Here is a 13,293-nt window from a genome sequence, read left to right as displayed (position 1 = left end):
GATGCTCATTATCCGCTGGAGAGCGAGCTTAACGAGTTCCTTTTCATTATCATCAACGTAAGTGAACATGGTCTGGGCGGGCAGACTCACGGGAACGGCTGAGTGTAAAGCAAAGACTGCAACAGTCTCAGCCTTGCTCCATGCTGGGGTGAAGCACTCAACCATCTGGGAGTGCTGTGGGATCACAGGGACAAAGCTCTCGCCAAAACAAACATACATAATCTCGTCCACGGTGAAACCAGAGCCATGAATGGTGACCAAGGTCCCACCGCGAGTCGGACCAGTGTTGGGAGTCATATGGCTGATGCCGACTGCAGGACCTGCTTGTTGCTGCTGGCGCACTTGAGGTTCAGTTGCAGAGGTCCCGGAACCGAGCTCTGGGAACAAGGATGTCATTGGGTCAAGCTGGGAAGGCGAAGGCATCATGAAATGTTGATCTTGGCCATACATAATACTGCGTGCGTCTGAGGTGACAGCACAATCGATAGGGGAGTTCAGCAAGGACGCCGGAGGGGAGGGTATCTGGTGGGCAGGAGACTCCACTGGATCGTGATGGGTACTCGTTGATCTGCGACTTCTAGGCTCTCGTTTTGTGTTGCTGGACACGGATTTAACGATACTCCGAGTCTTGGCGACAGCCTGCTTTTGCTTCTTTTCAGCCTTTGCTTGTGCCTTGGCAGCTGCAGTTATTGCACGCATGGCGATGCGGCTCTTGTTTTGGTGATAGAACATGAGCGGTGTGGAAACATGGGAGGCGATCGAAGAGTCTGACTGGGACTCGAAGCGGACCACAAATCCCTCCTTCTCCTTCTTATGGCTGCAGTAGCAATTAATCTTGAGTTGGATGTTGGCGACGCCGTTCCGGAAGTTGATCAGAGCATCTCCATCCTCTGTGCGATATAATTCGGGAAGCAAATGTATGATCTTTTCAGGTACACGAAGAAGCGATGCTTGGTCAGCAGCAGAACTCAAAAAGAAGCAGCAAAGCATCGTATCTCCCATTATTCATATGAATAAAAACTCACGCGACTCTCATTCTCTTCGAGCTTGGTAGACATGCGGCGTGCACAACGTACACACGCCTCCTTCTCCACCTGCCAAATATTTGAGGGACACAGCACCGAGACACCCACGTTCAGGATACGTTTCGAGGCCATGTCGTTTGGTGACATGACTTTATCTGGCAAGGTGCAGAACAGGTCCTTTGGAAATCGGATATAGTCGTAGTTCTTAACCAGCATGCTGTCAGCGCGATTGACAATTGACAGCTCCACATATATGATAGTCTCGATACGGAGGCGCTCCTCGCTACGCGTGGGTACATACTCCTGGAGCTCCTTCTTAAAGACGTGAGTCTTAACGTCCAGACGGTAGAGAGGAGCCGACTTGGAATTACCGCTATTATTGGAGATGTACAAGAATGAGAAACTAATTTAGTATCGACGATCGTTCGCAACTAACATTACGTTTCTGCCGATAGGGGAAGCTTGATCGATACCTTTCCAGCGACGTGTCAGCTGGGAACAGTCCAGTGCTGACCCTTTCCAAAGTCGCCGGCTGGGTCTTTTCGAGATTTACTTCTATGGCATGCTATGACAGTATTGCCAGACCATGGAGCAAGAGATAAAGAATTGTTTCAGCCACTGACTTCTGGCGCGAGTGTTCGAGTAAAGTATAGAGACACTTTTGATCCTCGCTCTAATTCGGTTGTACCTCGCGTGGCTGCAGGATGATGGCATTAATTGGCCCATCTTGATTAAGAGGGATACTGATAGCGGGCGAAGCTGCGAATGCGTATGGTGGCATTGTTTGTGCTGATAAGATTGTTGTTTAAAACGCGGCGTGTGGATTCAACGATGTAAAAAAGCGACCAGTGTTCTCATAAATCGATGGAAAGGTGCAAAAGTCTGGTGAGAGTACGAGGGAAAATGTGGTAGAGGTGGAACTTAGGGTGCGGAAAGTGATTAGAAAGAGAAAGTCTGAGGGTATCTATGAGAGGTTTAATGGCGGTCGACCTTGGATGCTGCCGTTGGAGCAAGAAAATGAGCCCCAATCAATACGTACAGCTGCGGGAAATGGTGTACGTACAGCGCTATGAATTTAGAGTTCTGCTCCATTCATTTCGGTCCTCCGGTCATGGTCCATCGCCTAAGAATAACAGATATCCTTCAAGGAGCTGAGCGCCGTGCCTGTACAGAGGAACCAATTACTCGCCATCCTGAAGCGCCAGTCATAATCTATCCGGATTGCATATTAGGGCGCGTAGGATACCGAGGGACAATTGTTTAAGTGATGGAGAGCAGATTAAGCTTGATCGCCATGTCAAACACTCCACATGCGAAGGTATCATCAATTGGAGCAGGCAAGCTAGAAGTCATGGCTGGTGCCGCTTTCCCTTGCTGCGACCAGCTGGCCAATCACGTAATCAAGTCTTTTTCAGCTCTCAGTTCTGATTTTGAATTTGAATAAACCTGTGCCTGGCGATGATCCTTTTGCCATCCAAAAGTGGTACGAGAGGATCTTCGATGCCCAACCATGTTCCAAATTTGTATCGCAACGCGCTTGCTTGTGGTGCTGATCGCCGTCACCATAGACATGTCAAATATGTGCAGCACACGACCATACAGCGCAAATAGTATTGTACGACTCGGGCATTCGCTCGCCTATTTCTTGCACACAGACTATGAGAAATATCCATTGGTATCTCTTTGCAAACTGCCTGACAGCCTTGCTTTAGCGGGACCAAAGATGTGGAAATGATGATGATTGAGGTCATGTGTTTGCATAGTCGTGCTTTTGTGGGCGGGAGGGGGGGGAGAGAGAGGAAGGGAGGAGGAAGGAGAGAGGGTAGTCAATACGTTACACTCAAACACTCTCCAGAGCAGCCTTCATACTTCCTGTCCTAAATGGGGGCCGTAACTTTCTTGTGAGGGTGTGTCCAGTAGACTAGCCGGACAGGCTAATTACACATTGCAAGCGTAATGCATGTCTAGCACAGGTCCTCGTCTCTCCTCATTCCGTCCCTCACTTCCTGCTCCTGCCCTCTCTGCTCATGCCACCCTCAAAACGATCTACCCAACCAAAATCAACCACCAAAACCAAAAACTTGGTTCATTGACCCAAACGTGCACGAGAGCCTGCCTGGCCAGCATCCTGAAACCCTCAGTGTCATCCAATAAGAGAACCTTGGGCGGGACACATATGCTATAGTAAACAAACAAACTTGTTGAAAATAGGTCTATTCCTTTTGCCACCCACCCTCTCTTCGTTCTGGGCTCAGGTTCAAAACGGGGAAACGGATGCATCCGTCTTTTTATTCTGCAGCAACCAATAGATCGGAAAGCTATCGCCGAGCTCGTATCTCCTAGTCTACGTCCATGCAGGTCTCACTCTTTTTCTTTTTGTCAAGTTACAGGAGTCATGTACCTCAAATTTTTAGCATATCGTGTTACAGTTCCATCTATGTACCCCAGGTGGACGACAAAAAGAGATGCTGCTCTCCTGAGCACTGACCAACGCAATCAATGGAAACAACAAACAAAATAAAGAGTACTGTGTCTCAATTTTGGTTCAAACTCCTCTGCTGTGGCATGCGTGTTCTAGGCGTCGATATATTTACCCCACACATGAAGCCAAAATAACGGCACAGGAGTAAATCAGTCGCGCGGATCGACGCCCTAAAATCCGAGGGCAGTTGCGGGTTGGGAATGGAGATGGAACTTATGGCCGATTATGGTCGGCACGATCGTTCGATGCCACTGATATCCCATCCTGGCATTTCTTCACATATCGGGCTGATCTACATGCCCTCGAGAAAAACGTGAGTGAAAGAGATACCGTACCAGTTTTCTGGCACGAGGGGTCGGACGACAAGGACTAAAAAAGATGGAGAGGTTCCAAAAAAGGAGTAATGATGAGTAAAGATCCAGGAGTGGGAGCATATTACAATTGCATCCGAATGCACACACACTTGCATATACGCTTGGTATAGACTGCTAACCGCACGACTAGCTCTCCATGCTCTTCTTCTTCCTCAACCTCATTCCTGAGGCGAGGATGAGAGGACATTGACAACGGCACAGGAAAGGAAAGGAAGAAGAACGGGTAGAGGTAGAGGCGGAGTGCTGATGTATACGTGTTACGCAATGGAGAAGAAAAAAAAGAGAGAGAGAGAGAGAGAGAGAGAGAGAGAGAGAGAAAGTAAGTGTGCATGTATCGGTGTTATGTGTCTGGCGGAGACAGAGCGGGCGAGCGAGAGGGAGCGAGAGGTTGTGTATGCGTGGACTATGAGAGACTGGGAAAAAATAACAAGTCAAGTGAGAGGAGTGCTCTCGGTACCTTTCGTTCCCTCGCGGTCTTTATCAATCCGGCTCATGTCCATCCCTCCGTCCGTCCCTTCGCCTTGCCCGTCCTCCCTTACAGAGCGTCCACTCCTCCTCGAGATCCCGTCCGCACCACCGCATCCTAACTCGCCCCGTCGTCAATGCTGTCGCCGAACCTGACCTCCCGCAACAGCCACGGCTCCTTCCACTGCACACGCGCCACCGCAGACGACTGGCCAAGTGGCCGCAACGACGCATTACCATCGTTGCCATCGCTCTCTTCCCCTCTCGACAGCCCGACCCGCACATCAGCGACAAAATTAACTGCTTCTCTCGTCCCTGCACCATCATCGCCATTGTCGCCTTTATCGCCGCTGTCATCGCCCTCACCTCCGACCCCCCTCGCCTCCGTCGTCACGCCAGCAGGACGACCATACCCCACCCCCAGATCCAAATACCAATCCCCACCCCCATCCCACTCTCACTCTCAATCCCAATTTCAATCAAATACAGATCCTTATCTCCGTCTCCGTGCATTAACCCCTGGCAATAGCCACAGCAGCCACAATTTCCAGGCTAGTGGCGGCAGCAATATCATGCTGATGACAACGCAACTGGGACAGGCCCAAGGAAATCTGCAACGGCCCCAGACTTTGGAAAATCTACAACTGCTTCAGACCCCTTCCTTTCGTATTCAGTTCCATCAACTTCAACAGCAACAGCACCACCACCAGCAGCTGCAAGTTATGCAACAGCAATACCAAGAGCAACGGCAACAACAACAGCTGCAGCAAAAACAGCAACAGCAACTAGTTCAACCATCAGTGCAAGCGCCTCCACCGCCAACGCTACTACAGGAACACCGATCACACCAGCACCAACAGCAACTTCAACTTCAGATACAACAACTGCAACTTCGGCAGCAACAAGAGCCACTAGATGATGTTCAGATGGCCCAGCAACATCCTCAGCTTCAAACCCAGCTTCCGATCGAGCATCGACTCCAGCACCAACACCAGCAACACCGTCTCCTTGAGCGACAATGCAATCCATTCCAGCAACGGACTCTACATCAACAGCAACAGCATGGCCTCCCTCTTGCTCTCTCAATGTCTTTTGAGCCGAACCTGCAGCACCAAGGGAAGTCGCAGCAACAAAGAGATGAGTTGCAGCAGAAAAGAGGCCGATTTCAATCCTGGTCCGCTTCATCAACGCCTTTGACGCCTCTCTCTGCCGATGTTCCCTCGCTCCCGATCCTCAGCATGAACGAACTCGGGCAGCCTCTGTATATTGACCCGCAACAATATCAACACCAATTGCTGCAGCAGCACATCCAACAGCAGCATATACAGCAACACACTCAGTACCAAAGCAAGCAAAAGTATAGACAGCAGCCCTCGTTGCCAGCAGCTACTCCACAAACCGTAACTCCTGATCAGTTTCTGGGGAGCGGTTTTGATTGGGTTACTGGTATGAGCGACCTTGGGATTCCGACATCGAGTAAGGGGAGCCATTCACGCGCCGCTACGGATTCCGGCACTACGCCACCAACATCTGTATCAGATAGCAGCAGCCGTAACAACAGTGCAAGCGAGTTTCTCAGTGCGGTGGCGGCTGCATCAATAGCTTCTGTCAACTGTACTACAGCAATATCCCTTTCAAATGCAGTGTCCGCGAACTTGGATATGCCCTTGTTGAAGACTGAAATTTCCAACATCACCCAGACGAGATTTGCCTCTGGATCAGCAGCATTTACAAATGATTCTGCATTGTTTCGCGCTGGTCCTAAAGGCACTGGAGCCGAGGGTCCAAAGTCAGCATGTCGACGTCGATCCAAGGCTCAAAATGACGCGAGTATTACTGCAAGTGCGTCCACAGCTGCTCAATCGGCAATGGCTGCGGTCAAAGTTGAAAACAAACGGATTTCAGGGTCGGCTCAGCAATCCGCGCAGCCTCCAACGCCCCATTCACCCATAACCTCCTTTCCAGAAAGTCGGGTCCTGCATCAATCCCTTCACAGGAGCAGCATCAGTGTGAAACAGGAGATGCCAGAGATAGAATATGCGTCCAACGTTTCTTCCACCGATCCTTTGGCCACCGCCACATCTGTATCGGCCCTCAGCGCTTCGAGTCTACTCCCTGAACTCTTTCCTGTGCCCACGTCAGGGGCAATGGAGTCGGTATTTGATCAGCATCACAGAGTCCTCTCCACAACATCGCACGGTTCACGAGGAAACGGATGGGAAGCCCTCTCCGGTTCCAGCGACACGCGTTCATCTGTACCAAAATCAGTAACTCACGCGCGCTGTCCGAGTAGCAATAACAGCAACGATACTATTGTATCGTCCCTGTCTGTTCAGTCCGCGCCTTGCAGTGAGGGACTTTCCGCAGCATTTGACTCGTCTTTCATGGTCAACGATGGACATCTTGCGGACGTGAGTCAATTAGGCACCAGTACTAAGGGCAGTAGCAGCACACACGCGAACCTCGACACAACCAACCTGACCATCAAGCTGGAAGCCAATATAGATATGGACGCAATAGCCATCAATAATACAGAGTCACCGACAGCTCGCGAAGGAGAGGATGTTGATTCAGACGCCGACAATACTCGACCTGCAACATGTCCGCATTGTAGCAAAGAATTCCAGTCCAAGGGCCTACTTCGGTCTCATATCGTGAGCCACTCCTCCGATCGGCCATTCGTCTGCTGGGATTGCACCGACAAGAGCTACAAACGGAACCATGACTTGCTCAGGCATAGGCGAGAGAAGCACAATGTGGATGGCATGACCATACCTTCTCGAGGGAGTAGTCGCAGCCATGTGGCGGAGCCATCGGGGACGTGTGAAGGAGGATCTGTTCGGACACCACATCAAGCTACCGTTGCCAGCCAGAGCCGTGTTCCTCATCAAGAGATTCTTTATTCAAACCATGGGATGATGTATTTCGGCAACCGAGGTGCGCTATCGAGTCTACCGTCCTCATCTTCTGGCTCGCCCTTGGATCCGCATGGAGGCATCGAATACGGCCAGCATCACCGCCATGGAAATCCTCTCTTGGTCCCTCATACGCCAAACGTTGGTCTAGGATTAGGTTTGGAACTGGGCATCTTTGGAGCCAAGGACTTTATGGGTGGATTCAGCTCTATGACGGGAGGAGCGAGTACGTCTTCGACATCGTTGATAACGACTAAAAGGAAACGCAAGCTGTCGAATTTGAACTCGTCCACAACACCACAGGTATCCTCAGCAAGCATGATGATTCCACTACCAAATCCAGTCGTCCCGTTCGAAACTTCTGGTACTCAATTTACAACGACTACGAACGTATCCTTAGTCCTCCGTCCTCCACAGCAGCTGTCAACCTTACCAGGAGCATTTGAGGGCTTGGACGCAAATATGGGCCACTTTGGAAGCGGAGGCATTTGAGGCTGTGTGGCAGGGTCCTTGGTCTTTCAGTACACTCTTTTCATATTTCATTTGTAGCACCCTCATCGTTTTCTCCTCTATTGCTGTTCGCTTTGCAGATTTTCTTTCTTTCTTTTCTTTCTTTTTTTATGTTATCCTTTCGTCTCCTACTCTTATGGGTTTTTATTCTCATTTTTACGCGCAATAGTAGCCTTATCAGTAATAATAACCTCTCCAAACAACTCAACAGCTCGCGAGATCTTTTGGGACGCGTTTGAACGCCGTGAATCACGTGGATGATTAAAGGCAAGGACCCAAGGCGTGAAGATCACTGCCTGGCTTCACCAACTCGTCCTTGTAAGTTCATTGGGAAGCAAACATACAGGTGATGGCGCTTTACCTAGGCTGAAATGGGCTTGACACAGAGTACGCTCGTTTCCTGATCTTTCCAGTCATTCCTTTCTGGCAATCCAGTAGCCACGTATGATACTGACAGTCTGCGCAAACTTATTTCTTGCAGACAGCTCATTCATCTTTCGCCTCTTCTCCGATCATCTTTCATAATCAGGATACTTCTGAAAGAATAAAGGCAGTACAGGAAACAAACCACCAGGGCAGCCGGGACTACTGGAGCCTGATCTAACATGGCGGAAGACGAGGAAGACATCGACGTCGACATCGACATTGATATTGATATCGACGGCGAAGCACCAGAAGACGACGCCGCTTCCAATAGGTCATCAGGCGCGATACACGGCAATGGAGCCACGTCAATGGCTAGCATTCGTGTGGATCCAAAAGATGACATTGTCGAGAAGCGCCATGGCACTACCCATGGGAAAGAAGCCTCTGCTGCTGCTGCTGGAACAGACACAAAGAACGTCAATCTGAGCAGCGGAGAGTAAGTCTCTAGTTTTCACAAATGTTCGTGTTCTTGAGACACGTAGAGCATGTATTTGACATTGAAACTTGCATTTGCTCATTGTCTTAGTCTCGACAGTTCTTTCGCAGATGAGTACCAGATCCCTGACTGGGTCACGCAGGATGTAAGCCTTTGATCTTTTATCGCGATTCAGTTTGTGCTGCCAACGGCGCCCTCATCAGTTATTAACGGAATATGTTTGCCATAGTACCATGCACAAGCAGGATTCGATACGGGAGGCATGGATGAGAAATCGAGAGCCATGATCGAGAGCATGCTTGCTGAAGAAGAGTTTTACTCAGGCAGATCATCGGGAGCACCCTTTACATTTTATGGGCAGACAACCTCTTCACCTTCAGAAAGCAAACCATCTGAGCCTGGATCGCAGCTGACCAGCATTCTCTCCAACATTTCGGACGCTAAGGCATGGACAAGTGGTAGCCATAAAGCCGCCGATCGGACCAAAAGCAATGACTCTAGAAAAAGAAAAAATTCGCATGAGAGATCGGGACAGATCAAAAGGACCGCGAGCGAAGGCAAGTACTTGCCTGTATTTCTTCTAGGGCACCGGAACCATGTATTTCTTCTCGATCGCTACTTGCCATGGGACAATCTAACCTGTTGTTTGTTACAAATATAGATTCCAGACTAAATGCCAAGCTATCATCCGCTGATCTACCTTCGCACAATACTCGGTGGACTCCGGAAGAGGATGCACGTTTGCGTCAAGGGATCGTATGTAACGGGCGGAGATAGCGTGCTTGCGCTCGTATACTTGTTCCACGATTATATGCTCATTTATACTGCTTTGATTACTTTGGTTTTCGTAGAGCGTACATGGCTACGGAAATTGGAAAGCTATAGCAGCCATTGTCGGTACAAGGAATCCTCTTCAAGTGAAAAATCATGCGCGTCATTTAGCCATGACAGAAAAGGTACCGTTCTCGCTGAAGTATTATTGTACAAATTGAGATTCTTTAGGCAACGTCTGACAGAGACTGATCTTGAATCCAGATACCCCATGATATATCGACAAACACGAGCGACGGCGAAGCACTGGACAGGCGCTCGTCGGCTGCGAACTCGGCTGAAGAGGATGGAGGCGCAAGGAGAAATCGCAAGCGTCGATCGAGAAGCAAGAACATAAAGCGTATCGATGCAAGCGTAGGCATGGAGAGCGACGGAGATCTGTCCTACGAGATAAACAGCCGTCGCGCACGGAGCATTACTTCAGAATCCGGGAATGACGACTTTACTGGGTCGGAATTCGGAGCTACGGTAAGGGAGACGTGAAATGGGTGTCTTTTTCATATACTTTAATTTGTCAGGGTCGAGTTCTGTATTAATGCATTATTTTTCTGGTGGCCATTCCATCACGATAGAGCGGCTACGATACTGATAATGATGAGGATCGATCGACATCAAAGTCACCTTCACTATCGGCGAGAGGAGGCTCACGATCTGATTCCGCAGGACTCACCACGCCAAGTCCTGGACTGCGCCCATTATTTCCATCCTTACCAATGCCGTATACGATTTCAGCCCAAAGGATAGCAGCATACAGCATGGACGAAGATGAAGATGTTGATGTCGACATTGAGAGTACAGACGAAGAGACAGCAGCCCGCTTGAGTCTAACAAGGAACCTACAGCCCTTTGTGAACAAGTCAAAGTCGCGCTCAATATCACCTTTTTCAAATTCCTCGACACGATCGCGACTGTCCAGTGAGTTTGACAGCGACTCTGATCGGAATCCGGATAATGACGATGGCGATGATATTGTGGGATCGGGAAGTGTCCGAAAGCGATCATCAGCCTCGTCACCTGCGCTGTCTGACTTCCTAGGATCGTCAAGCGACCTTTACAACACTCCCAACTTCAATACGAGTACCAGTAGCATTAATAGCACAGGAGCAGGAGGTATCTTCAAGCCTCTATTGAAGGACTCTCAATTTACGCAACAGCAACATCAGCAATACCAGCAATACCAGCAACACCAGCAACACCAGCAAAAAGGCAGTGGACTATTGGGCCACATATCGACAGAAAAGATGGCCAATTCTCCCAAGGAGAGGAGAACAGTGTCATTTGGTGCAGTTCACGTCGCGGAGCTACAACCCGACCTCAACTCTTACGACGAGGATGAAGTGAATTCGTCAGACGATGGTGGAGCTGACGCCGCCAGTTCCTCGACCATAGATATCCTCAATACACCATCGCAGCTCTCGAATCCTTCATACCAACACAGAGTTTCATCAAGGATGCCACAGAGTGATCAGCTCTTGCCGCACTCGCCTCATCCCTCTTTGGGCGAAAACAACCTGAGTAAGAGCCCAACCTTACAATTCGCCACCCAAGACAGCAGCTCAGCAATCAAAAGGTATTCGAAAGAAGCACATGGGCTTCAGGAAACCGACGATGATGGCGACGAGGACGAAGGGTCTCTCGGAACCGGAGTGAAACGTAATTTTAATTCTGCTGAAGCACCGACCTTGTCTCGTAAAGTGCGCCGGGCGGGAAGTTCCGGTCACTCTTTCTCGACAGGACGCTCCGTTTCTTTTCAGCAGCCTTCGCCAACCCTATCACCCACTCAAACGTCTATCTCTCCAGCTTTGACGACGATCACTCCTTCGGTAACCCGTCGCATATTGGACAAATCCATCATCACAGAGGAGGAGAAGCAAGTGCATTCTGAATTTTTCTGCAATAAGGCCAGCAAGACCCCTGAGCGATATCAAAGGATTCGAAATACCATCCTCCAGGCCTGGGAGAAATCGCCATCGACTTATCTCACCAAGACAAGCGTTCGGTCTGGTCTGAAGGACTGTGGGGACGTCAATGCTATTGGCCGAGTTCATTCCTGGCTCGAATCGATTGGGGCGATCAACGTGGGAATGACAGCGTCATCACCTGGCGCCTCCTTGGCAAGACCCAGGAACGGAGGTAACAACTCCTCCAAGCGGCGAGGATATTCTGAAGAACGGGGCTGGTCATCGTCGTCATCGTCGTCTGCTCCACGACGGATTCATAACGATATTACTACGGAACTCGATGACCTGAATTCTGTTTGGGTCACTCCACCTTTGAGACGACGGCGAGTACGAAACGAGAAAGGAGAATGGTATGGGCTCTGATGATGGTTTTTTTACGCTTACGCTGCTATGGTAGAGTATCAGCAACTAAACAGCTCCTTTGTATCCATGTCTCACTAACAGGGTGGACGAGAGAGAGCTGGGTGGTCGTGTTATTGAGCACAATGTACATATCACCAAGAATGGAAAGCCAGGAACGCAATTCTCTACAAGGACAGACGCTAGCGACGATCTTTTCAAACTCGACGAGGCGGTTTTCCTTGAGCGTCACGGCATAACCAAAGAGGAAATGGAAGAGGAGCTTGAACAGGAGCGACTTGCAGCCTTGAATGCCAAGTATTTTGCATCAACAGAGGTATTGCCGGTTAACACTCGTGTACCGAAGCATAGGCGCGCCCAGCATTTATTGCGTCAGACACGAGGTTTTCATGAATACGAGGGTGACGAAGGGTCTTCAGGGGGATATGATCCGTTTCGGCTTATTCCATTGCACAAGTACAACGTGCAGAATCCGGCACCGTTTCGTGTTAAGGTGTCCTCAGATGCGATGGTATGTCGTTTAGCAAACAAAGCACAGCTTTGAGTCGTTTGATGCGCTTTTTTTTTTTTTTCATTCGTACTGATACCGCGTCTTTCTCTCCTCAATATTTTTTTTTTTTTTTTTTTTTTTTTTTTTTTTGGAATAGCTTATCATGGACTTTCATTCTCATATGGCAGAGACTGAGGTGATCGGTCTCCTTGGTGGACTTTACGATGAGGATGAAAGGATTCTATTCATCCTCGGTGTTTACCCCTGTCGTAGTATCAGCACAGGTCTTCAGTGCGAAATGGACCCAGAGTCGGACGTTGAGGCACGATACTTTTTCTCATCCAAAGGGTTTGTCGTTGTTGGCTGGTACCACTCGCACCCGACGTTTGAGCCCAATCCGAGTATCCGTGACATTGAGAACCAATGTGAGCACCAGGCGATGTTTCGAAGGCACGGGACTGGTGTGGAGCCGTTTGTTGGAGTGATTGTATCCCCATTTGATCCCAGAAATCTGTCCTTCCTCTCCAAGTTCCAGTTCCTGACAGTGTCTGAAGAGTTTGACGAGAACTTGAGTTGTCGATTGCCGTTCGGTTTCGACCGGGAGATTACGCGTACGAACGAGCTCTCCGTATCGGTGTTTCAGCAGCTGTCAGAGATCGTACGACACTACAGGACGCATCAGCACAGGGTGGATCTGTCGAAACCGCTTCGGAAGGGTGAGACGGCGACGCGCCTGGATAAGTTACTCCAGTCGCTGAATCATCATATATTTGTGGATGAGAACGCGGGAGGAGCATTCCTGAGCAAGGTTCGGGAGTTAGTCGTGCGTGGCTTTCATCTGGTGGTCAATCACCATGATCAGCACGGGTCCTCTATGTCAGCTTCTGCGTTAGCAGCGCCATCGTCTTTGCCTTCTTCTACCTCAATTACTTCTTCCGCCTTTAGTACAGCTAATGGCACCCATTAGCTGTTGTGAAATATAATAACATTCTTTGTCGTTTGGAACATACAAATCGTT

The 13,293-nt window shown here is 49.5% G+C and overlaps 4 protein-coding genes across 4 annotated transcripts; 2 read left to right on the top strand and 2 right to left on the bottom strand.

Annotated features, from left to right (window-relative positions):
• Positions 1-977: 977 nt before the first annotated feature.
• BC939DRAFT_441255 (uncharacterized protein) lies at positions 978-1,998 on the bottom strand. Its single transcript, XM_051554196.1, has 3 exons — positions 1,714-1,998; positions 1,499-1,590; positions 978-1,398 (listed from the first exon to the last, which is right to left on the bottom strand). The coding sequence occupies exons 1-3, from the start codon at positions 1,804-1,806 to the stop codon at positions 1,002-1,004; spliced, it is 582 nt and encodes a 193-aa protein (XP_051415697.1). The 5' UTR covers positions 1,807-1,998; the 3' UTR covers positions 978-1,001.
• Positions 1,999-3,672: 1,674 nt separating this feature from the next.
• On the bottom strand, positions 3,673-4,274 carry BC939DRAFT_13085 (uncharacterized protein). The gene is made up of 2 exons (XM_051550067.1): positions 3,975-4,274; positions 3,673-3,876 (listed from the first exon to the last, which is right to left on the bottom strand). The coding sequence occupies exons 1-2, from the start codon at positions 4,210-4,212 to the stop codon at positions 3,800-3,802; spliced, it is 315 nt and encodes a 104-aa protein (XP_051415696.1). The 5' UTR covers positions 4,213-4,274; the 3' UTR covers positions 3,673-3,799.
• A 1,978-nt stretch (positions 4,275-6,252) lies between these two features.
• BC939DRAFT_441250 (uncharacterized protein) lies at positions 6,253-7,895 on the top strand. Its single transcript, XM_051554195.1, has one exon. It carries the CDS (start codon positions 6,368-6,370, stop codon positions 7,751-7,753), a length of 1,386 nt encoding a protein of 461 aa, XP_051415695.1. The 5' UTR covers positions 6,253-6,367; the 3' UTR covers positions 7,754-7,895.
• Positions 7,896-8,088: 193 nt separating this feature from the next.
• Positions 8,089-13,292, top strand: BC939DRAFT_441248 (uncharacterized protein). Its single transcript, XM_051554194.1, has 10 exons — positions 8,089-8,158; positions 8,253-8,633; positions 8,724-8,778; positions 8,863-9,190; positions 9,295-9,389; positions 9,485-9,589; positions 9,669-9,932; positions 10,037-11,775; positions 11,870-12,296; positions 12,433-13,292. The coding sequence occupies exons 2-10, from the start codon at positions 8,377-8,379 to the stop codon at positions 13,240-13,242; spliced, it is 4,080 nt and encodes a 1,359-aa protein (XP_051415694.1). The 5' UTR covers positions 8,089-8,158; positions 8,253-8,376; the 3' UTR covers positions 13,243-13,292.
• The last annotated feature ends 1 nt before the right edge of the window (position 13,293 follows it).

This window comes from Gamsiella multidivaricata (assembly GCF_025024155.1).
Source record: "Gamsiella multidivaricata strain RSA 2152 chromosome Unknown BC939scaffold_10, whole genome shotgun sequence".
Lineage (NCBI taxonomy): Eukaryota > Fungi > Mortierellomycota > Mortierellomycetes > Mortierellales > Mortierellaceae > Gamsiella > Gamsiella multidivaricata.
This window is presented reverse-complemented; position numbering and strand designations above follow the sequence as displayed.

Excerpts from the sequence above, each read along its gene's own strand:
- BC939DRAFT_441255 (XM_051554196.1), bottom strand. The coding sequence starts at position 1,806 with ATGCCACCATACGCATTCGCAGCTTCGCCCGCTATCAGTATCCCTCTT. Across the intron at positions 1,591-1,713 it reads TCATCCTGCAGCCACGCGAG|CATGCCATAGAAGTAAATCT; the intron begins GTACAACCGAAT and ends ATACTGTCATAG. Across the intron at positions 1,399-1,498 it reads GCTGACACGTCGCTGGAAAG|CGGTAATTCCAAGTCGGCTC; the intron begins GTATCGATCAAG and ends CTCCAATAATAG.
- BC939DRAFT_13085 (XM_051550067.1), bottom strand. The coding sequence starts at position 4,212 with ATGCACACTTACTTTCTCTCTCTCTCTCTCTCTCTCTCTCTCTCTCTC. Across the intron at positions 3,877-3,974 it reads AGTCTATACCAAGCGTATAT|TCCTTGTCGTCCGACCCCTC; the intron begins GCAAGTGTGTGT and ends CATCTTTTTTAG.
- BC939DRAFT_441250 (XM_051554195.1), top strand. The coding sequence starts at position 6,368 with ATGCCAGAGATAGAATATGCGTCCAACGTTTCTTCCACCGATCCTTTG.
- BC939DRAFT_441248 (XM_051554194.1), top strand. The coding sequence starts at position 8,377 with ATGGCGGAAGACGAGGAAGACATCGACGTCGACATCGACATTGATATT. Across the intron at positions 9,191-9,294 it reads CAAAAGGACCGCGAGCGAAG|ATTCCAGACTAAATGCCAAG; the intron begins GCAAGTACTTGC and ends TTACAAATATAG. Across the intron at positions 9,590-9,668 it reads ATTTAGCCATGACAGAAAAG|ATACCCCATGATATATCGAC; the intron begins GTACCGTTCTCG and ends TCTTGAATCCAG.